The sequence below is a fragment of the Trichosurus vulpecula genome, chromosome 8 (genome assembly GCF_011100635.1).
Source record: "Trichosurus vulpecula isolate mTriVul1 chromosome 8, mTriVul1.pri, whole genome shotgun sequence".
Taxonomy (NCBI): Eukaryota; Metazoa; Chordata; class Mammalia; order Diprotodontia; family Phalangeridae; genus Trichosurus; species Trichosurus vulpecula.
Window position 1 is genome coordinate 225389918 of NC_050580.1, and position 25338 is coordinate 225415255.

Here is a 25338-nt window from a genome sequence, read left to right on the forward strand (position 1 = left end):
AAAAGACTGGGGCTGAAGCTACGGCTTGTATTCACCTCTTCAAAGATTGAGGAAAGGTCTGCTTTTTCTCCAAGTGTCTGTCCAATAACAGATACTGTAATATACTCTGCTTACATCTTTTTACCTAAACATTTCTTGTATTATCCTGATTTTTGCCTCAAACATAAAGAGGCCTGGAGTTAGCTAGAGATAAACATAAATTTAAATTAGGGCAGATTGCCAAATCTCTGCATGAATGTTAGGAATTTTCTTATCTGGGGAGCAGGATTCTTGTGATTGTTTTCTTATGTAGTTTTTCATGTGATATAAACTACATATAACAGCAGAGAGGGAGATTACATGGATCTGAAGGCCATCATTTTGCCTCTAAGGTATAAAAAAATAATCTAATTGTTGTAAGAGGGTGTGGTTAAATAAATCTTCAGAGAAAAATGGGGTGAGGAGAAGGTGATAGCTGAAAACACTGATAACCTATCACACCCTAAGAGCTTAAACTTGACATGTCCAAAACAAAATTCATTATCTTTTCCCCTAAACCCTTCTCCTCTCCTACCTTCCTCCCATCTCTCAGGCTTGCAACCTAGGAGTCATGTTCAACTCCTCACTATCTTTCCCCCTACCCCTCCACTACCACATTCAAGCTGTTGCCAAAGCCTTTTAATTTCACCTCTGCAACATCTCTTAAATATGCCACCTTCTCTCCTTTGATACTGCCACCAATCTAGTGCAGACCCTCATCACCTCATGCCTGGACTATTGTAATACCCCATTGGTAGGTTTGCCTGCCTTGGGTCTCTCCCTACTCCAATCCATTATCCATTCAGTCACAAAAACATCATTCTTAAAGCACATGTCAGTTCATGTTACTCAAGAAAGTATGAAGGAAAACTGCTCAGATATCATAGAATCAGAGGACAAAGTAGAAATGGAAAGGATCCACTGATCACATCCTGAAAGAGCTCCCAAAATGAAAACTCCTGGTAATATTATAGCCAAATTCCAGAGCTCCCAGGTCAAGGAGAAAATACTGAAAGTAGTCAGAAAGAAATAGCTTAAGTACTGTAGAGCCACAGTCAGGATTATATAAGATTTAGAAGCTACCAATATAAAGAAATGGAGAGCTTAGAATATGTTATTACAGAGAACAAAGGATATAGGATTACAACTCAAATTAACCTACCCAACAAAGCTGTGTATAATCCTAGAGGGGGAAAAATGGATCTTTAATGAAATAGAAAACATTGAAGCATTTCAGATGAAAAGACCAGAGCTGAGTAGAAAATTCAACATACAAACATAGGAGTCAAGAGAAACATAAAAGCATACACATAAGAAAGAAATCATAAGAGACTAAGCAAGGTTAAATTGTTCATATTCTTAAATGATGTGATACATATAACTCTTCAGAACTTTTATCATTATGGATCTTTTTGGAAGTCTAATTAGACAGAAGGCTTGGGTAATATTCTGTTGTTTGGATGATCTCAACAGAAGAATGGAATGGGTGGTGAAGAGGAATGCATTGAGGAGGGGAAAGGAAAGGAACAAGGGGAAAAATTATCTCACACAAATGGAGTGAACAAGGAGTAGTTTATACAGCAGAGGGGACAGTGAAAAGGGAGTGGATATCATTTGAACATCATTCTAATCTGAACAGGTTAAAGGAGGGAAAAAATATGCATATACACAGTTGGTTGCAGAAATATGTTTTAATCAGCAGCCAGATAGAGAGAAAAGACATTAAGGGAAAAATGAGGACTAAGGAGGAAAAGAGATTAAGGGAGGCATTAGTCAGAAGCATAACAGACTCTTAAAGAAGAAGGAGCGGGAGGGGGGGGGAAAGAGAAGAATAAATATAAGAAAATGAGATGGAGGAAAATACACAGAAATCATAACTCTGAATGTGAATGCAAACAAACAAAAAAATACATAAAAAACAAACATAAAACAAAAAAAGATTGCAGAATGGACAGGAAACCAGAATCCAACAATATGTTGTCTACAAGAAATATACTGCAATCAGAAAAATACTGGATCAGAATTTATTAAAGCTGAAGTAAAAAAGGCAGGGGTAGCAATCATGATCTCAAACAAAGGCAAAGTTAAAAACACACCTAATTAAAAGAGATAAAAAAAACTACATTATGCTAAAAAGTTACCATACTGAATTAATAACAATACCAAACATATGCATCAAATGATGTAGTATCTACATTCTTAAAGGAAAATTTAAATTAATTACAGGAGGAAAGAGTATAACTATAATACTGGGGAGAGGAGGCCTCACAAATATGACCATAAAATATGAAGAAGTTAAGAAGATGAATAGAATTTTAGAAAAGATAGATATGATTGACCTCTAGAGAATACTGAATGGGAATATAAGTAAGTATACTTATTCTTCAACTGTGCATGGAAAACTGATCATGTATTAGGGCATAAAAACCTTACAAATAATGCAGAAAAGTAGAAATGTTAAACACATCTTTTACTGATCATAATGCGAAAAAACTCCAAAAAGGCCTTGAATTCAAGCAAAGATTAAAAATTAATTGGAAACTGAATAACTTAATCTTAAAGAATGGGTGGGGTTAATAATTTCATTGAAGATAATTACAACAATGAAACAACATATCAAAATTTGTGGGATATAGCCAAAGCAGTACCTAGGAAGAAATTTCTATCTCTAAATACATCAATGAAGGAGAAAAAGAGTAGATCAACAAATTGGACAAACAACTAAAAAAGTTAGGAAATCAACAAATTAGAAATCTCCAATTAAACACTAAAATAGAAATTCTAGAAGTCAAAGGAGATATTAACAAAATTGAAAGTAAAAGAAAATTGAATTATAAGTAAATAATTATAAATTATAAATAAAATTAGGAGCTTATTTGGAAAAAAAATAAGTTAAGCTAGGAACTAATTTAATTTAGAAAAAGAAAGAAGAAAACCAAATTACTAGTATCAAAAATGAAAATTCACAACCAAGAAAGAAGAAATAAAAGCAGTTATTACCTAACTATATTAGAATAAAACTGACAAGCTAAATGAAATGGATGAATATTTGCAAAAATATAAATTTAGCAATCCATAAATGAATCTTCCAAAGGAAAAAATCTCAGGACCAGATGGTTTTACAAGGGAGTTCTACCAAACATTTAAAGAACAATTAATTCCAATACTACATAAATTGTTTGGAAGAAAAAAAGTAAAAAAGGTATCCTACCAAATCAAAGTTATAAGATAAATATAGTATTGATACCTAAACTAATTAAAATGGAGGAATAAACTACAGACTAATTTCCCTAATGAGTACTGATGCAAAGTTTTTAAATACAATATTTTTTTAAATTTATTTATTTAACATATTTAGTTTTCAGCATTGATTTTCACAACAGTTTGAATTACAAATTTTCTCCCCATTTCTACCCTCCCCCCCACTCCAAGATGACGTATATTCTGGTTGCCCTGTTCCCCATTCAGCCCTCCCTTCTGTCACCCCACTCCCCTCCCATCCCCTTTTCCCTTCCTTTCTTCTAGGGCAAGATAAATTTCTATGCCCCATTGCCTGTGTATCTTATTTTCTAGTTGCATGCAAAAACTTTTTTTTTTGTTTTTGAACATCCGTTTTTAAAACTGTGAGTTCCAAATTCTTTCCCCTCTTCCCTTCCCACCCACCCTCCCTATGACGTCAAGCAATTCAACATAGGCCACATGTGTATCATTATGTATGACCCTTCCACAATACTCATGTTGTGAAAGACTAACTATATTTTGCTCCTTCCCAACCCATCCCCCTTTATTGAATTTTCTCCCTTGACCCTGTCCCCTTTCCAAAGTGTTTGTTTTTGATTACCTCCACCTCCATCTGCCCTCCCCTCCATCATCCCCCCCCTTTTTTTTAATCTTCTTCCCTCTTCTTTCCTGTGGGGTAAGATACCCAATGAAGTATGTATGGTATTCCCTCCTCAGGCCAAATTTGATGAGAGCAAGATTCACTCATTCCCCCCTCACCTGCCCTCTCCCCTCCTCCCCCAGAACTGCTTCCTCTTGCCACCTTTATGTGAGATAATCCACCCCATTCTATCTCTCCCTATCTCTCTCTCAATATATTCCTCTCTCATCCCTTAATTTGATTTTATTTCTTTTAGATATCTTCCCTTCATCTTCAACTCACCCTGTGTCTGCTCTCTTTCTCTCTCTCTCTCTCTCTCTCTCTCTCTCTCTCACATACATATATACATACATGCACATTCACTTATATATGCATATTCCTTTCAGCTACTATGATATTAAGGTCTCAGGAATCATATACATCATCTTTCTATGTAGGAATGTAAAAAAAACAGTTCAACTTTAGTAAGTCCCTTATGATTTCTCTTTCTTGTTTACCTTTTCATGCTTCTCTTGATTCTTGTGTTTGAAAGTCAAATTTTCTATTCAGCTCTGGTCTTTTCAATGAGAAAGCTTGAAAGTCCTCTATTTTATTGAAAATCCATATTTTGCCTTGGAGCATGATACTCAGTTTTGCTGGGTAGGTGATTCTAGGTTTTAATCCTAGCTCCATTGACCTCTGGAATATCATATTCCAAGCCCTTCGATCTCTTAATGTAGAAGCTGCTAGATCTTAGGTTATTCTGATTTTGTTTCCACAATACTCAAATTGTTTCTTTCTGGCTGCTTGTAGTATTTTCTCCTTGATCTGGGAGCTCTGGAATTTGGTGACAATATTCCTAGGAGATTTCTTTTTGGGATCTATTTGAGGAGGCGATCGGTGGATTCTTTCAATTTCTATTTTGCCCTGTGGCTCTAGAATATCAGGGCAGTTCTTGATAATTTCTTGAAAGATGATATCTAGGCTCTTTTTTTGATCATGGCTTTCAGGTAGTCCAATAATTTTTAAATTCTCTCTCCTGGATCTATTTTCCAGGTCACTGGTTTTTCCAATGAGATATTTCACATTGTCTTCCATTTTTTCATTTCTTTGGTTCTGTTTTATAATATCTTGATTTCTCATAAAGTCACTAGCTTCCACTTGCTCCAATCTAATTTTTGAGGCAGTATTTTCTTCAGTGGTCTGTTGGACCTCCTTTTCCATTTGGCTAATTCTGCCTTTTAAGACATTCTTCTCCTCATTGGCTTTTTGGAGCTCTTTTGCCATTTGAGTTAGTCTATTTTTTAAGGTGTTGTTTTCTTCAGTGTATTTTTCAGTATTTTTTGGGGTCTCCTTTAGCAAGTCATTGACTTGTTTTTCATGGTTTTCTCGCATCCTTCTCATTTCTCTTCCCAATTTTTCCTCTACTTCTCTAACTTGCTTTTCCAAATCCTTTTTGAGCTCTTCCATGGTCTGGGACCAGTTCATGTTTTTCTTGGAGGCTTTTGGTGTAGGCTCTTGCACTTTGTTGACTTCTTTAGGCTGTATGTTTTGATCTTCTTTGTCACCAAAGAAAGAATCCAAAGTCTGAGACTGAATCTGGGTGCGTTTTCGCTGCCTGGCCATATTCCCAACCAGCTAACTTGACCCTTGAGTTTTTCCGAGGGTATGACTGCTGTAGACTAAAGAGTTCTATGTTCCATGTTCGGGGGGGGGGATGCATCAGCTCTGCCACAGCAGCACTCCTCCTTCCCCAAGAACCCCCAACCCGGACTGGGCTTAGATCTTCAGCGGGCTGTGCACTCCTGCTCTGATCTGCCACTTAATTCCTCCCACCAGGTGGGCCTGGGGCCAGAAGCAACAGCAACTGTAGCTGCCCCACCTCCACTGCCCCGGGGGCGGTGGCCAAACTGTGAACTCCTTCCACTCCGGCAGCTTTTCCCACTAACCTTCTCCACTGTCTTTGGTGTTTGTGGGTTGAAAAGTCTGGTAACTGCTGCAGCTCACTGATTCAGGGCGCTAGGGTCCGCTCCACCCAGCTCCTGGTCTGGTTGGTCCAAGCAGCTCACGCTGGGTTTGGCTCTGCTCTGCTCCCAGCTCCCAGCTCCCAGCTCCGTGTGGGATAGACCTCACCCAGAGACCATCCAGGCTGTCCTGGGCTGGAGCCCTGCTTCCCTCTGCTGTTTTGTGGGTTCTGCCATTCTAGAATTGGTTCAGAGTCATTTTTTCTAGGTTTTTGGAGGGACTCAGCAGGGAGCTCACTGCTTTCCAGTTGCCATCTTGGCTCCGCCCCCCCCAAATACAATATTAATAAAGAGATCATAGCAATATATCACAAGGATCATACATGACCAGGATGGATTATTTGTTGTTTCACTTTTTAAAAAACTGGGACAATTAACTCTTTTGTCTCATGTAGCTTTCATGTATGATTTCTTGAAATATAGCTTTGATAAAGCCCACTGGGATACAAATTAAGGTACTTGATTATGCCTTTAAACCCAAATCATTCTGGCTTTCATTGATTGGCCAACAACAGGCCCCTGCCCAAGCCTCATTTGCTCATTGTTTGGGTTTTGATGGCTCAGAGTGAATGTAAATAGCAATTATTTCTGTTTTGATCTGAAACTCTGGGGGTCTTCCCCTACCAGATTAATTCTTTTATGAAGGCAAACTAGGCCATTTTTTTTTGCCTCAATTCTTGCCTAGCCTTTAATTATTGAATGTTGCCTCAGATACACTGAGACCTGGGGAAGACCTTAGCTTAAAAATGCCCAGGTCTCCCACTGCATCTGGGGCCATCAACAATCTCCCTGACCTACGTCTTCCTATTGGACTCCGATGACTCTGGAGGAGACAGTGAAGCTGATGACTCTGCACAGCTCTGCCTCGCTTAAATTCAGTTCACTTGCAAGTCAAAACATTAGGCTCCTGATGTCATTGGTCATCTTCCAGAATGAAGGATGAACAACAACAAACACCAAATTCCCTCTATGAAACCAATAGTCTTTTAAATTGTTTTGAATCTGAACTAAAACACCAGAAAAGCATTTCTACAAAGTAGAAAGCAAAGAGAAATTATATAAAACTATGAATCTCCATTTTATAGGGCTAGTTTAAAAAAAATTTAGACACTACTTTAAAAACTGTCCTGCTTATCTTTTTCCTTCTGAACTTCCTTCTGTTCTCTTTTATGCATTTAAAAAAAATTTCAATGGTCCTCTTTTTTTGAAGGGCCATCATTACTGCTAACCATCGATTTGCCTCTTTCTATACTAATATATTCCTCCTTTTCCCTCTTCAAACACTCAGAAGAAAACCAACCCATGTTCAGGACATCACTTTTTGTTATTAATTCCCTCAATACCCATTAAAGATAGTAAGGTTCTGGGGCAACTAGGTGTTGCAGTGAGTAGAGCACCAGCCCTGAAGTCAAGAGGACCTGAATCACATTTGACACACTTACTAGCTGTGTGACCTTGGGCAAGTCATTTAACCCCAATTGCCCTGCCTTCCCCCTTCAAAGAAAAAGATAGTAAGGTTCTGAAATGTTATATTATTCTATGTATATTCTGTTAGAATGTTTTATATATATTATATGTATATATAATTTATATACATATATATGTTATACCATGTAGCTCATATATATATGTGTGTGTGTGTGTGTGTGTATATGTATGTATGTATGTATGTATGTATATATGTTATACTATGTAGCTCTTTCCAATTGCTCAACCTGAAATTGGGTACAGGTTCTACTGAACCGGTGAGAACTGGCTGAATCCCACCACTGCCCCTGGCTCTTTGATATTCAGGCACCTTTCTAGCACCTCAGGACAATGTGAGGTAACTCAGAACCCTTGAACCTGGGCTCTTTTGGTCTGAGCACTGTGGCACTACATTGGTAAACACAGTGCTGGTTGTTGTCTGCTGCCACTCCCTGAGATTTTCAAGGTCCTCCAACCTGGGGCTCTCTGAATTGACTTTGGTCTCTCCCAGTGGTCTTTTCCACTCTTGCCACCTCTGGACAGAGGGCCTTGCAGGCTACATGTATTCTATCTCTACTCGTTCCAGCTTTCACTTTGCTGGGATATCATTGGGATAAAAATGTCACTGTACTGGTTTTCTTGTTCATTATTTGGTCTGGTGTGAACTTCAAAGTTTTGTTCCAATGGTGTTTTTTTTTTAATATACCTTAGTTTTGCCTCAAACACTTACTAGCTATAAGGCCTTGATCGAATCACTTAACCTATATTTACCTCAGGTCTGTCAACTGTAAATTGGGAGTAACTATAGCACCTCCCTGGAAAGGTGGTTGTGAGGATCAAGTTAGGTATTTGTAAAGCACTTGACACAGTATCTGGCACATAGTAGGAGCTATAGAAATGTTGTTATTGTTGTTATTGTTGCTATCTTCAAATGTTTATGGTTTCTCCTGTTTTTTTTTTAGTTTTACCTTCCTTAATCAAAATGTACAACTTCCTTCTGTTTTCAAGTGTTTAACATGGTCCATCAGCTCATGAATTGTTTCTTTGTGTTCATATTTTCTAGTTATGAATAAATAGCATTTTTTTCTCTTTCCCTCTCAACCACCAAATTGTACATACTCAAGCAAGGCATTGTTATACATTTAAGTGACAATTTGTTTTCTGTCCAAAATTGCTCAAATGTCATCTAAAAGCTATGGTTTCTTCATATACATTAACATCTTTCATTAAGCCAGAGTTCTTTTCCTGTTCTTTTTAGGTACCAAAGTATTCATCTATAACAGCAGCAGTATCTTACATTCTTTAACAGTTGGTAAAATTCTTGATGTAAAAATACTCTTCTGTCCCTTTTTGTGCTAAATTGGTCTTATGACTGTATCGGTGTCTTATAGGGATAGTATACTATACTGTGTCTTGATTTTTAAAAGCTCTTGGGTCCCAGGTAGATTCTTTTACTAAGGCAAACTAGGCCATCCTTTTGCCTCACTTCTCATCCAGCCTTTCACTACTGAATGGGCATTTCCTCAGACAAACCGAGATGTGGGAAAGACCTTAGCTTAAAAAGGCCAAGGTCTCCCACTGCATCTGGGGCCATCATCAGTCTCCCTGACCTATGTCTTGCCATTGGCCTCCAATGAATCTGGAGAAGAGAGTGAGACTGATGACTCTGAACAGCTCTGCCTCACTTAAATCTAATTCACTTGCAAGTCAAGACCTCACCCTCCTGATGTCATTCACCCTCTTCCAGAACAAAGGATGAACAACGACAACAAAAGTTCTGCATGAATGTTTCTTAGAATCTCAGACTGTAAGATTTCTGAGGAAAAGATCAATAAAATCCATACCCTTTCTTCCTTTTTTCCTCCCTCCCTTCCTTCCTTGTTTCCTTCCTTCCTTCCTTCTTTTCCTCATAAGTTAATCACTTAATCATTTATTAAGCATCTACTATGTATCAGTTACTGTGCTAATGTTAGAGATACAAAGACAATAGTAAAATAGTCCCTGCCCTCATGGAACTTATATTCTAATGGTAGAGAGATTGTGTGTATGTGGATATATACACACATATGTAGTTTTGTATGTATAAAGAAGACATACAAAGTAGAGCCAAGATGATCTTGGATGGGAAGGCAGAAGTAGCCTGGAAAATTTTTGGCAGAAGTGACAGTTAAGCTGACCTTGAAGGAAACTAAGAATTCTGAGATACAGAGAGAAGCGGGGTGGGCAGCCAAGGCAAAGGCAAAGAGACAAGAGAATTTAGCAATCAGACATTCAGTTAAATGTTGAGGATCCAAAATGAAAATATTTCCTTCAGTAAGCCTGTAAACAAAGCCTATGCATAAAATCTGAGTGAAAAAAGAGCAAAACTAGGAATAAGGAGACCTCAATGATAGTCTGACTTGATCCCTAACTTGTGTGACCTCAGTCAATTTCAGTATGCTTTCGTTTTCTCATCTATTACATTGGGATAATAATATCAGCCCTACTTTCCTCAAAGGATTGTAATAGAGATAAAATGAGACCATAGAATATGAAAGCACTTAAAAAAGTATCAAACACCAAGCTTGGCCTCAGAGAAGAGTTGAAAAAACGTACCTCTTTCCCCTCTCTGCAGAGGTGGGGTACTGCGGCGGTGAAATGTTATATGTACTATCAGCTATGATTGATGTGTTGGTTGGTTTGGCTGAACTTTGCTTTTTTCTTTTTTAATCTTTGTTACTAGGCATTGAATGTGGGACAAGGAAGGATATATACTGAAATTAAAGTGATGTAGAAAAAAAATCAACTAAAATTTTTTTGAGAACAAAAAGTATAAAGAATTATACAAATGTAAAGTATTATTAGGTTTCCAGATCATATCACTTTTAAATTTGTTTGCAGGGTTCTCCCCTTGCAGTTTGTGACTATTTCTGTTCATGATGCTCCGAAAATGTGCCTCAAAATAAAGCTGGTGAGTGGACATGCCTACTATCTTCAGCTCTGCGCCCCCTCACATAAACAGGATGTTCTATTCCAACAATGGATTGAGCTCATCTCTCTCTTGGAGTCTGCTATAAAATCACAGAAGGCCACTGCCTTTACAGTAGACCAAAAACTTTCGAAAGTCCATGAGAACACGGACAAAATGACCAATGCTGAGGATGATATTCAAGTAAGTCACATGGAGAACATTAAATATTTAGTATCAAATATTAACATGCAATCAAAGTTTATGCATTCTACTTGGATTTAAGGTGGTTTGAGGAGATCAATTATCAATGTTCTAAGAATACACTCTTGGTAATTCAATTTTAATATTGTTTATGCCTGTGGAACAAAGTGGTTGGCAAGAAAATCACAACAATTCTAGATGTCTGGTCATTTGAGATAAAGAGTAACCCTCACTATCGTGTATTGATACCCATAAAGGCATAAAGCATTATACTAATTTCTAAGTAACAGATTTAAGATGAAAGAAAATTGGTTAATAATGGAGCAGGCATTCCAGAGGGTAAACTTTTAGGTGATGTCAAGACCCTAGATGTGACTATATCTGTGCGCAGGTGGGGTGGGGTAGAGGAGTAGGTCATGGGAAATTAGTAAGTTGAGGAACTGGGAGGATAAAGTATCAATACTTGAAGTCCCTTGATATGAGAGCAGGAGTTGAGGAGGACAGCCAGGTACTGAACACACTGAGGAAGGAAAGAGAGTATCATGGAAGTCTTTAGACAACAGCAGTTAGTATCAATAGAAATAGAAAAGTTAGAGGAAGGGGCAAGTTTTCAAGGAAAAACCAAGAGTTCAGTTTTGTACATTTTGAGATTGAGGTTATCAGCGGTACGCTGAGGTGGAGGTGTCTAATAGGAAATCAGAGATCTAGACTTGGGGGTTATTTACAGCGTTATTAAAGAGTTAACAGCAAGAGAAGAGAGATAGAGAACTGAATGAGCCATGAACAGACACATACACAGGCTATTCCTTTGCTTAACATTTACATTCCAAGGGTTGAAGTCCCAGAATGTGGCCATTATCTTGGATTCAAGGGATAACTCTATGGGGTTATATTTTCAACACTTTAACTCCTAAACTCCCAAATGTGTTCTTCCCATAAACAATCACCTAGTAGACTAAATTAATTCTTAGCAAAGGCATTTGCTTGAATACATAGCAAGAACAACAGTTGCAAAAATATTTCCACCTCATATAGAGTGTACTTTCCCCACAAATATATACTACATCTGTGGAAAGAGTGGGCATAAACCTAAAGTACAATTGTAGTGAGGTGTACATATATGGAACATATGTGGTAAAAGGGTAACTAACAAATCTTGTAACTAGAAGCTCTTTGTTGAGTCCAAAGCCTGAAGGGTCAGGTTCCTTGAAACTGCCTTCTCCCTTGACTAGCTGGCTCTATTTACCCTCACTACGTCTCTCTGCTCCTACTAGGCCAGTCTCTTGGATGATATGGTCAAGTCAATGATAGGAGGGAGAGAAAATCCCCTTGTTTCAAGCAAAAGTAGCTCCCTTTGAAAAAAATTAAATGTATTTCTTTAAATATTTCCCAGTTGCACTTTTGAACATTTTCAACATTCATTTTTAAAAATTTTGAGTTCCAAATTCTCTCCCTTTCCTATTCCTCCCACCCATCTTGAGAGGGCAATATATTAATACATCAATTATACATAGGAAGTCATGTAAAACATATTTCCATATTAGTCATGTTGCAAAAGAAAACACACACACACATGAGAAAAATAAGGAAAGTGAAAAAGAGTATGCTTCGATATATACTCAGAGTCCATCGGTTCTCTCTCTAGATACGGATATCTTTTTTTTTTTTGTCATAAGTCCTTTGGAATTGAAGTGACTTTCTTTCGAGAGCCTGGTTCTTCTCCCACTTCTGGGTTTAATTCTTGAACTGGTGAACTCCTGAAAAGACAAATTGCTCAAAATTACTCTAGCTGTTTTATGTCCACAGAGGTGTGATTAGCTTGTTTTGTAGTCAGTCAGGACTGTTCCCTTGTTGGCCCAATCACCAATGAAGTTCATACCTCATAAAGCAATCACACATATTATATGACACACATTGTTTATACGTGAAAACCTCTTCTACATGAAAACCTGTAAATGAATACACTAAACTCCTCAGGATTACATTCTGGCCTTCATAGTTAAATCAGTTGTGGAGGGAAGTAAAAACCCTTCTCTTACATTCTACTCCCAGTTAAACATTTGTTACCAGCATATCAACCAGAGTGCTTTCAACAAAGTCTATGAATCCCACACTCAGGATAGCTCTTGGGGAGATTCAAGCACTGTCCTTTCTAGTGCTTTCACCATTCCATTATACTAAGAGAAAACTCTGAGAAAAGTCCCTATGATTCAGTTTAGTATCAGGAAATTAACATTACTTCCAAATGCATGGTGATTCAACTTAACAAAATTTGTCATCTGACAAATTCTCATAGGTCACCTCCTACAAAAGCCTTTCCTACCCAAAGACAATAAACAAAGGGAAAAGAAAATCAAGCTTCCCATCTCAGAGGGAAAGCTTGGTTTGCTAGAACATATTAGGTTTTCTTCATAGAGATGAAGGACCTGGGATCAACTGGGAAACAACCCCTCATGCTTCAGGTGAGAAAGCAAACTACCCTGGCTTGGTGCTGACTCACTGGCACCAAGGAGGTACAAGGCTCCTCTCAGAGGTCCTTTCCCTTTCCATCTCCAACAAAGGGCCCCTCTGCTTTGAGTTCAGTCAGGTACCAAGTACTATGATAAACTAGTGCTGGATTCAGGAGGGCTGAGGAACTCACCCTCTTCTAAGGCGCTTCTTTGCTCTGGACTCCATATACAGGTCATCTTTAATCCTGAAAATTCCTGCTGGGTGCCTGCAACAACATACAGGTCCTTGAAACAGACAGGGAAATCCACCTACCAGTCCAAACAAAATATCTCTATCATGCTCAAGGTACCCTAAAATGTGTCCAGGAATCCTTTCATATGTAAGGAGAATTTGGAGAATAATTGGAGTTTTAGACAAAAAAAAAATGTCCTCTGAGTCCTCATACTACCCAACCAAATTTTCTCCAAGGATGCCTGAAACATATAAAGAATACAATTGGAAGTCTAAACTCACCCCTCAGGACAAGCAGATTAACTTAAAATGAAAAGAAACTGAGAAACACCGCAAAAGATGTGTGAGGATCCCTCAAATGGACTGAGCGCTCAAGGTTCATTACTAGGAATTTCTAGGCCAGCAAGCAAACATTATCCTATGGACCTATAGTACATGAAGATCTCAGAAATGCTGTCTTGACTCATCATAATAAAGTGAGTAGTCTAGGTCAGAGGTCTCAAACATTCAGCCCACAGTACTTGGAGTGTGACCTGAACCTAGTTTAAAATGTAATTGGAAAATATTTAACAAAATAAATAAAAATATAATAAAACATATATAATGTTAATATATGGTTTTCTAAGTCATACTAAGTATGCAGCCCAGAGGGATCATTTTGTATAGTCTAGTGGGCCCCATTCTAGTCTAGGTTTCCTTAAAAAAGAAAAAAAATGACATGGATAAGCTCCCACAGTGTTTTCTAGGTAAATTTCTAGGCACCTGTATTTTAGGGATCCATACAGTTGATACTAGCTACAAAACTCACAACATATACAGCAATAAAATAGAGAATAGTACATAAGCATTCAAACAAACAAAAGTTCTCTCAAAGGAAACATTTTAATTTGTAAAAGAAACACGTTAGAAAATAGGATGTCCAATTATAGTCTAAAACTAAAAAAAGGGGGAAAAATGATAATTTTTCTCCAGTAGAGCTCCACAAACTAGGGTATATAAGAAGGAAAATCTCAGATGAAGAATGTCTCTAGAGGGTCTCTGAGTATAATACTCCCTTCCGGAACACTCCCCCAACTCGCACTCGCAATCAAAGAGCTGGATCCCCAGAGTATAGTAGCTACAGCAACAGCAGCAGCAGCCGTAACAATGATAACCATTAATTACTACGACGACTACTACTACCACCATTATCATCACCACCACCACCACCATCACCACCAACACCACCATCACCACCACCACCATCACCACCACCACCACCATCACCACCACCACCACCACCATCACCACCACCACCACCATCACCACCACCACCATCACCACCACCACCACCATCACCACCACCACCACCATCACCACCACCACCATCACCACCACCACCACCATCACCACTACCACCACCACCAGTATTCTAGGGGTTATCGATGGGGTTATATTTCTAATTCCGTAGCTGCTGAGCCCTCAACATTAACAGTCAGAAAGGAGACTCAACTGTAGACTCAAGGGGGTAGCTAGGTGGCACAGTAGATAGAGTACCAAAACTGGATTCAGGAAGACTTATTTTCCTGAGTTCAAATCCAGCCTCGGACACTCTTTGCTGTGTGACCCTGGGCAACTCACTTAATCCTGTTTACCTCAAGTTTCCTCATTTGTAAAATGAGCTGAAGAAGACGATGACAAATCACTCTAGTGTTTTTGCCAAGAAAACCCCAAATGGGGTCACAAAGAGTCAGGCATAACTGAAATGACTAAACAACAAAACGAGTAGGCTCGCTTAGGTCTTAGCAGAAGCATTTGCTCAAATGGCACAGCAAAAATAGTAGATACAAAAACACCCCCCCATAAACTAGGATGCACTTTCCACAAGCATAATTCTTGGGGGTCCTCATTCGTTTTCCATTTCCGACTCCAACTCTTCAACTGGTGAATTAGGAAACAGGAAAACTGATAAAATTCTTCTTGCTATTCAGTCTCCGGAGACATGCTAGCTTGTTTGGTTAATGTTTGTTTCTGAATCAAAGGAGTTCACACCTTTATAAAGGGATCGTAAGACACTGACTCCCATTCTTCCACACATTTAAATCTCATCATTTATGACTATCCTTCTACATAATGCTTTATGATGACATTCTGGACTTTTCACAGTTATATTAACTGAGAGTGGGGTGTGGGAGGGTGAAACTCTTTCCCTTTCTCAAGTCGTATCATAGATGTTTAATCATTTCAATTGCTTTACTTTTCTTGTTTATACTGGGTTCATTGACAACACAAATACTAACTGAGAGGCTGCTACGTCCAATGTGATATATTTGGTGATATGAGGGACACGGAGATAAATAAGGCATAGTCCTTGTTCTAAAGGAACTTACAATCTTGTTCCACATCTTGAGTCCATTACCCCTCGATCAAGAGATGGGCAGCATTGCGTAATTATCTAATTGCTTATTGCATTGATCAGAGTTCCCACATCTTTCAAAGTTGTCTTTCTTTATACTGATGCTATTATTGAATCAATTGTTCTCAAGGTTTGTAAGAATAAGGCAATAATAACAATGTAGATGATGACTGTTGAAATGCCTATGTGGTTCTGTATCGCAAAGTATACGAGACTCTCCACATAGAAGGTAGAAGAGGTAAACCATCTATACCGGAGATACCAGACAACCATATCCCACAAGCCATTTATCCAATCTACCACAGCAGTAAAACATTCCACACACAATATCACAATCTGGAGCCTCGCCATCCCAAAACTGTCCCGCACCTGCTGGGGTCTTCCCCAAAACAAACTCACAGTACAGCTAAGTCAGCCTGTTCAGTTCTAACAATCACGAGGGCAGCCATCAGCAGCCACAACTGCTCTCTCTCTCTCAGCATTTCCTGTGACATAACTTCCTTTTCCTGTCAGGAAGCTGCTCCTACCACATGTGTCTTAGGATTCCTGTGATGTAAGCAGGTCACATAGCCTATTAATGGGTGGGAAAGATCTTCAAATCTAAATTGCTACTACAAGGTTTCACAAACTTTTCTCTGAATTAGTTCCTACAAGTCTTCCCATATTTCTCTGAAATCATCTATTTCTTAATCCATAATGGCACAGTAATATTACATTATATTCATTTGCCATAATTTGTTTAGCCATTGCCCAGTAGATATATACCCACTTAGTTTCCAGTTTTTTGTACTACAAAAAAGAGTTGCTATAAATATTTTTTGTAAATATAAGTCCTTTTATAAGACAAGTAAAAAGGGATAGAGATGTATGTGGTAGGAAGAATATCCTAAGGCCCTGTCCCATGTAGGTTAGGCTAGTTTTTCCTTAAAAGATTGACATTATCCTAGAGTATTAATTGACTGAAGACTGTGGTTTAGGCCACTGATTTAGCTTCCTCATTGCCTGAGTTTAAAAAAACAACAAAAAAGGACATTCAACTCCTCTCCAGTGCTTCACCAGCAGGTTCCTAGGAGCGAAGCTCAAAACTTCACTAAGACTTTTAAGATGCTCACTGTGTATGTATATGTGTATATGCATGTATATGTGTATATATATATATATATATATATATACACACACGTATATTATGTGTGTGTAAAAGCAAATAACATATATGCATCTATATACATGCATATGTATGTGTGAGAGGTATACATAAGGAGAAAAAATGACATACATACATGTGTATATGCAGATGTGTTTCTGTGTACGCGTGTGTGTGTGTGTGTGTGTGTGTGTGTGTGTGTGTGTGTACGCACACAGGAGAAACAAGGACACAAGTGCATACGTGTCTTTGTTAGAATGTGAGGTCCTTGATCCTTGAGAGTAGGGGTTATTTCATTCTTTGTATTTGTATCACCAGTGCCTAGCACAATGCTTGACCCATAATAGACACTTCATAAATACTTACTGGTCGTTCTATTGGTTGATTGTCGAATGACAAGCAAATATTCAGATAATGCAATATACTCTAAATTTGTATTGGATGAAATAAGTCTGAGTTCCTGCCACTCTTTATGACATTGAACCGTCCTGAAGCAGAAATGCAAAAACCTGATGCCAGGATTGTCCAAAGATGAAAATGAGCAGGTCAGGAATACTGGAAAGTCACAAGGACAAGGGATTCTATAATCATGGCTAATGAAATACTAAAGTTACAGATCCCAGGGTCAAGCTGGGTATGGAGGTAGGTGAAAGCAGTGTGGGGAAGATAAATAGGATGATAAGGATAGGTTGACCAGAAGTTAAAATGAGGGTGAAGAATAGTGTAACTATAAATGAAAACACAGATTTATTATCAGTGCAAGAGTTCGAAAAATAAGAGGATGAGAAGTTGCAATTGAAGAGTGAAATTTCAATGTTCACTACCTTAGAACTGGAAAATATGGAGAGACAGTGAGGACTAACATATAGCTATCCTAGTAGGTGGCTTGAAGTGAAATGGAGTTGAACATGTTAAGGAACCGTATGGCTACGAAGTTAGAGGGATGTAAATACTGACTATGAATACTGAAGTTCCCAATACTGTTAGCAGGAGATAATAGGGACAAAAAAATTGAGCTGGATACTAAAGTCACTGAAGTGACTTGAAATCAGTGAATGACTACAAGTAGGAATGGATAATGTGGTATAAATGGTTTCTTTTGGTCAGTCACTATAAAGGCACGGCGTAGACTCTACTTTCCCAATCCTTTTGTCTATTCTGCATGGGAATTCATTTTCGTACCTAAGAGAACCCCTAAACCATGTGGGTACTCAATAAATACAAGACTATCCTTGCAGTCAGGAAGACTTGAGTTTAAATTCTATCTCAGATACATACTAGCTATGTGACCATGGGCAAGTCATTTAACCTCTTAGTGCCCAGACAATTGTTTTAGGATTATAAAATATAGAGAAAGTTGGCAACCTCCATCAATGAAGGTAGTTTTCAATTCTTCAGATAAAATCACAGGTCTGAACTCCACTCCTCTCAATTATTATTAAATGATGTTCTTACTGTGTCTTATTTTCTGTTTGTTATTATTTCCAAAGATAAACAAGATAAGTGAGCAGCTTGTGCATTTACAAGATCCAAAAAGTGATAGTATCCTTGAGAATGAGCCGTCTAATAATATCATAATCTCTGAAGTAACTTTTGAAGAATGTGAGAGTAAATCAGAAGTGAATAATCAAACCAACTTGAAACAAAGTGTAACTGTTATACAAAAGGAGATAAATGATCCTAACTTTGATGAAAAGAAGATTGTTGTTACAGAGCCAGCCACCGAGGCAGAAGAGTTAAGGTGTGTAAGATTCCCAGATTCTAAGTAATGGGGAAAGATATCTATTTATCCCCACACACACATGCACTTTTAAAGTTCCAGCATTGGTTCAAATATTGGTCACCAGAGGCTTCTTAGAGCTCCATAACTCTATAAATGAATAATGATAGTTGACTCTCAAATAGCCACACTTACTTTATAATAATACCTTACAATTCTATAGCACTTTATGATTTACAAAGTGTTTTCACATGTACTATCTCATTTGAGTCTCATAACAACCCTGAAAGATTGGCAGAGCAGGCATTATGATATCCATTTTAGAGAAGAATAGAGTGAGACTTGGATAAATTAAGCGACTCATCCAAAATCACATAGCTAGTGAATGTTGGAGCTGGAATTAAAACTAGAACTATGGTGATAAAAGTCAACCTGATACTCTGACACATCAATAGAGTCTAACACACAGGGACTGTGGGGTAATTCTTTTATTGTGCTTTGCCTTAGCCGCATCTTTATTAGAGTGTTATATCCCATTTCCATCATGTTTTAATTTGGAATCTGACTCTAAAGAGGATCCAGTTATGGATGACAACAGTTACTTAAGGGTTAGAATGGGTCCAGTAAGGGCGAGCTTTAGAAGTTGAATTATTTAGGTTAGATAAGAGAAGGTTAAGTAGTGACAATTATTGCCTTCATTTATTTCAATGTTTTGATGAGGAAGACGCTAATAGTTGTTCTTAAAACACGAAACAGAAGAGATTTTAGTTAAGCATATAAAGTTCTTGACTACACAGTGCTAGTACCATAGCAGATACTCAATAAATAATGCTGATTGATTGATCAGGGTAATAGAACACTCGAATGGGTTACTGGAGGTTGTGGAATCCTTGTCCCTAAAATTCTTTTAAAAAGAAACTAGATAACCTTCTGACTTGGACTGTTAGGCATTCCTCTGCCTAAAAACTCTCAGGATCCCTACCTTGTCTATAATTCTACAATTACAAATTACTTTACTTTACATTATATTACATTCTTTTACATCACATTTCTTGAAGAATTAGATAATGAATATCAAACCCAAATATAAATTTTTTTGCAATTTAAAATATTATCTACTTTTTGGATTAGCTATACCTCGCTTTTCTAATTTTTATTAATGTATACAATAGTGTTGATTACACCAGCATGACAAGTCAGTACTGTAGAGAGTCTCAGTAATCTGAGGAGTGAAAATCTAAGATGCTACTCAATATTTTAAAACCTTGGTTAACCAACATATGATACAAATCTGGCTTTCCTCTTTAGCTCCTTCTGTAGCTAAGTAGAGTTAACATTAAGCTGTATGAATGTGAGCGATTCTAGAGGAGAGTCTAGCTTTGCATTGATACCCTGAAATTGGTGAGAATCCAAGTAAATTTCCTATCCTATAGGTTCTTACTGTTATGATTGGCTCCAAGAAAGGCTATATGCTAAAACCTAGGGACAGCCCAGCTTCCAAAGGATTTTTCTATAGAACTCAAATTCCTTGAATATGAATTACAAATGGAAACTGAAGCTACTTCCCATAGAAATTTCCTTGTTCCTGATAGGGATAAGAAGGTATAGAAGTATCAAAAATAGGAAAGTTTCCCCATTAATTTTGATCTAGTTCTCTTCAGCAGAAGATTCAGCAACATTTTAGCAATGGGTAATGCTAAATAATACCCATGGTCGCAATTGGTAGAGGTAGTTCGGCATAGTGGAATAAAGTAGTAGGCAACCTAGTTCAAATTATTAACCATTTGACCCTGGACAGTCTGCCTCAGTTTCCTCATCTATAAAAGGGGGTAATAACTTAGTAACTACAAATACTATTTTCACAAGTTTATTGTGATACTCAAATGGATAATGTAAGTAAAGTATCATGTAAACTCTAAAGCGATATGTCAATAATCAACTATTATTACTAGTCAAAGGCACAAGAGGAAGAGATGGCATGATGTAGTGAAGACAGTGGCCAGGTCAGGATGTTCATGGCTCAAGTCCTATCTCAGACATACTGGATGCATGACCTTGGGCTATCACGTAACCTCTCAGTGCCCTCAAACAACTAAGATAATAAATTGCTAAATGGGTGCTGATCTGCATTGGTAGAGGGAGTCTTCTCACTGGGAGTTCCATAAGCCATTTATGGGCCAACACAAGAACTGAGGCTAAGAGGGATTAATTGATTAATCTAGTTACAAATGCTAGTGGATGTCTAAGACGGGATCAGATTCAGGTCTTCCTGACTCCAGGTACAATCTCAAGCTGCCTTTTGGAAAGAAAGCCAAACATAAAGTGGGAAAGGATAGTATGTTACCGCAAGGTGCCACTCAGTGGAAAAAACCCTTTCAGTAACCATGCAAGAGAATGCTATTAATATTTCCACTGCGAAATAAACAGTTGAATATGTTGTTCATGAGAACAAACCCCAAAACTGGAAATAGTTTTAGAAAGAATTTTATTGTTTGGTAGAGATGGATAGAAAGAAGGGGTAGCTCCCTCTCCTCAGGTTCTGGAAAGTTTATATTATATAGGATTTTGACAAAAGTTTCTGCACAGATAAGTTACAAACAAATCATAAGAAGAAAACCCAAAACACAAACGTGGGTGGACCCAAAACAAGGTTTGGGTGAGGAGACCAAAACAAGAATACTTTGGGTGGCTCCAGGACCTGGGGGAACCCAAAATACTTTGCAGCCATCTCCAGCATTCCTAGAGAGTTACCAAGGTCAGACAACATTCCGGGTGCAAGCAACCTCTAATCACATAAAGTTGGATTCAAACATTTTTAATAAATGATAAATGATTCACAAATATTTCTAAAAACAGAAGAGGAGTTTTAAACATTCATTAATTCATCCTAACATCCTCCCCTAAATCACAACTGATTTGACCTCTAGCAACTCTGGTAGTTATTCCTATTACTCACTTTGATTCACATACCTCAAACCTAATAGCTTGCTTATATCTAATTCTTCAGAGATAATCCCAATAATTTGAGATCATCAAATTATTTGTATCTCCTTCTTGACTGCCATTCATATAGATAGTATATGACCTAAAGTATTAAATCTGATTTCTAAGTAGCTTACTAATATTTTAAAGTTATAAAGATTTTTTGAGTTTTTAACATAAAAATACTCTGAAAGGGCCAAATATTATTACCTTATTATCATTATTAGAAATAATAAGATAATTAAGAATAGCAAGAATCATAAAATCAGAATGTTACTGTTGGAAGGGACCTTAGAGGTCACTTAACTCAACAAGACACTTTTAGTATTTCTCCTCTGGTCTATGAGTTTGTCATATCAAGCCTATGTTATAAAGAGGATTCCATTCTCTCATGGAGTGAGAGATCAGACAGGGTGATGTCTAAGGTCCCTTCCAACCTTGAGATTCATGACTCTAAGGACCTGGTGACTTTTACCAGGTAGGGGAAGAAAGCAAATAAAAGCCAATTTGGGCTATAATTAATCCTACAGTGCTCAGTAAAGTCAAGAATGTATTTTCTTCTGCCTTTATGTATCAGAAACACAATTATAAACTCTATTATAATTTCATAGTGTTACTTATGGTCAATAAGGTTCTCACTGGGACTATTCCCTTTATTAATAGCTTTACAGAGAATTTTTAAATGAATTATTAACTATTGCAAGTATTTTCATTTAAAGTAAATACACATTGATGAGTCTTACTATAGTATCTCCAGGGTTTTGAGGAGGTTTTTGATGGAAGTCCATAGACTTGATAGGTCTCAGTTTCTTAAAATTATTTGTCATCATTTTGGACATCACCAGATGCATTTATTTGGTTATAACTATTTGGATACACTGGTTTGTAAGTTATTGAGATTCATATTATAACTATGCATATTATATATATAACATTATAACATAAAACTTTCAGACCACTTTTTTTTTTCTGATAAATTAGTGAATCTTCACCATCTAGCAGGGTCCCATTGCTCTCCTTTGAGTCACATGTTAGCTGCTTATCTTTGTTTCTCAAATTTCAAAACAGCCCCATGCAATTCGAATAATTTGGCCTAGCTGCCTCTGAGAAAGGTGGGAGGCAGGAAAAGCCAATGGAAAAAGTGTCCGTGTCTTTCTGAACTTCCCCAAAGAACCTTAGTGACATACTGATAGAGTTCAGGAAGCCTACCAGCTAAGAGTTAGGTGAGAAAGGCATTAAATGAGATGGATGCATCCTATGACAACCAGGAGTAGAAAACAGACTTGGTTGAACAGTGCAAGTAGAGAGTATTCCCATATCCACCTGAGAAAACCCTATTTGAAACTTTTTGCTTCTTTACAACTATGTCCCAAAACTCCACCCTACTGATTAAAGAGTTTTCTTAGGTGGCTATGGAAAAACTTCTGACTCAACTTGTTCAATCAAGTCTCTTTCTCCCCAACTCAGCATATATTTTCTCTTTTCCCCAATTCCAAAGTGGTGTGCCTCACACTGAACAATTTCCTGATTCTTTGTGGATCTTGCCTTGTTGTAGTTAATGGTCTTTTTAGAGTTCTTTCCATTTGCCTTTCTATTTCTCATTTTCTTCTGGGATAGCTAGGCAAACTACTCCTGGGCTTCTTTCAGGTTCCTCTCAGCCCTGACATCTGTAACTCAAAAGGGGAAGGTACAACTCATATATCTAATTTATATATAAAAATAAGTATATTATTATATACAATTTATAATTTGCAAGTATAAGAAAATATATAGAGATATATACATATATGTATATTTACAGACATGTAAGTATTTTCCCTCCTCATTCTATTTATATTCACATTTCAGAAGTAAGATCACAAGCCGGGTAAATATGTTTCAGTTACTATCACAAAGCATTTAGAGAATGACAGATTACATACTATCTAATAATTCTTTTGTAAATGTTTGTGGTTGAATTGGCAAAGTTTTGATCTGAGCTATTTGTTTTACAGGGATTCCAGAAATGATTTAGTCACTACAGGTATGAAGTAAATTCTTTTACATACTTCATTGTGATCCAGGTATCTAGGATCATCCACTCACTGGAATAGAATAGAAATAACCAACATATTTAAATATTGGCTTCCTTTGCATGCCATCCTCTTTAATCATTACTTCTTTTTTCTCTCCCTGAAGTGGCAGGTCTCCCTTGTTCCTTAGGCAGACCAATTAGGTACAAACTACAGAGTAACAAGACCAGTTTTCTAGGCAGAACCCATAGCAACTGATCCAACAGATGAATCTCCCTTCCTGGTTAGTATGGAAGAGGAGGTGGTGCTCATAGTTCAAGTTCTCAGTAAATTTTCCGTGGTCAGTTTGCCAGTCCTTTTGCCTTGCCCCTGTTTTGGCCTCTTCGCTATTGTCAAGAGGCACCACTTGGTGTCAGCTGCTATTAATTTGTTATAGTTGAACACTGACCTCCTTATTTATAGCCAATTTTTGCTACTAAATTTTTGTGGTGGTGGTTTGTGTTGGTATGTTTGTCTTTATCAGCACCAGGGCTGAACCCCTTGTCAATTTCTTTCTTCTCCTCTTTAAGCTGTGGGTGGATCTGATATCTCTTAGTTCACAGTCATGCAAGTAAATGAGAATTATGGAAGGGACTTATGTAAGATTGCTTCTGTGACACTCTATAACTTATATCACTTCCTTACATTTTTCTTAATAAAAGGGAGAATGTAATCTGGGGGTCAGGGAAAACAAAAAATAACTTTTCATAGAACAAGAAGATAAGAGAATTTCCCAAAGCTTAAATTTTCAAGCATTTTAAATATATTCACTGCTGCCCTACTATATAAGAACAAAGAATTTAGTATCGTTTGGGTCTGTCTGTTATCCATTTCAAGGAAGGATTGGTTACAAGAATTACCAGAAAGATTTGATTATAATACATTTATATTATTAGACATACATACATCCATATATATGAAACATTTACTGCAGTATAGGCTTCAGCATCAAACCTGAGGGGCACCATCAGGAGGGACTATGGGAATTCATATAACAATTTAAAATCTTCTTAGTGTCTGCAAGGAATTTTCATCTTGCCCAAGAAACCATCATCAAGAAACCAAATTAAGCATGAAATACTTAGAAATGCCAGAAGCCCCCAGTGCACTGATTTTTCCCACCTAATAGTTGCAAATCTAGCATCAATATTAATAGTAATAATACTATGTATTTAGTATTTAAATAGTGCCCCTCTTCCAAGGAATTCAAAGCTTTCTGCCAAAGAAACCTAAAACTAAAAGTTACTGAGTACTTTGTACAGCCAGCCTATATAATAATCTTTGGCCTCCCAAATGAACACCTAGAGTCTCATTCCTAGCACTCAAAGACAACAATAATGTAATGTAATTATATAAAATGTAATAATATAACCCAACAATTTGCCTTTTGATTTTCCATAAAGTAATAATTGCTTCCCTTGTTTTCTTTTATTTATTTCCTAACTCTTCTTCCTGCATTTCTTTTCTATGTATTTATTTTTCTTCAGGCTTGTATAGTTTTTCAGTTTTCCCTCTGGTTAGCCTTTCTTTTCCTTTCTCTACTTTCCTCTAAGTCATTTCATGTTCTCCTACCTTTTCTCATACTCACACTGTATTGCTTCTGCACTCCAACAAAAGATAACAGTGAGTAAAATGAATTTTATTATATCAAATCCAGATTTATTTGAGCTTAAGATATGAATGTCTGATGCTCACAAAGAAGAATCCAAAGTATTATCTGCTTCCCATTATTAGCAAAAACCACAACTCTCACTACTAATCCATATCTGATGCATACTGGCTATGTCCACCAGGAAAGTCTTTAGCTGGCTCATCTCACATCTTTTAGTTATTTGAGCTACAACT

The 25338-nt window shown here is 37.4% G+C and overlaps 1 protein-coding gene across 1 annotated transcript in view; it reads left to right on the top strand.

The window, feature by feature from the left end:
* Positions 1-25045, top strand: part of FAM71D (family with sequence similarity 71 member D) — a 40648-nt gene extending 15603 nt beyond the window's left edge. Inside the window, exons 3-6 of the mRNA XM_036734215.1 lie at positions 10249-10519; positions 18231-18481; positions 23437-23465; positions 24981-25045. Of these exons, the coding sequence (XP_036590110.1) occupies positions 10249-10519; positions 18231-18481; positions 23437-23465; positions 24981-25045 (616 nt within the window). The remainder of the gene's footprint in view (positions 1-10248; positions 10520-18230; positions 18482-23436; positions 23466-24980) is intronic.
* The last annotated feature ends 293 nt before the right edge of the window (positions 25046-25338 follow it).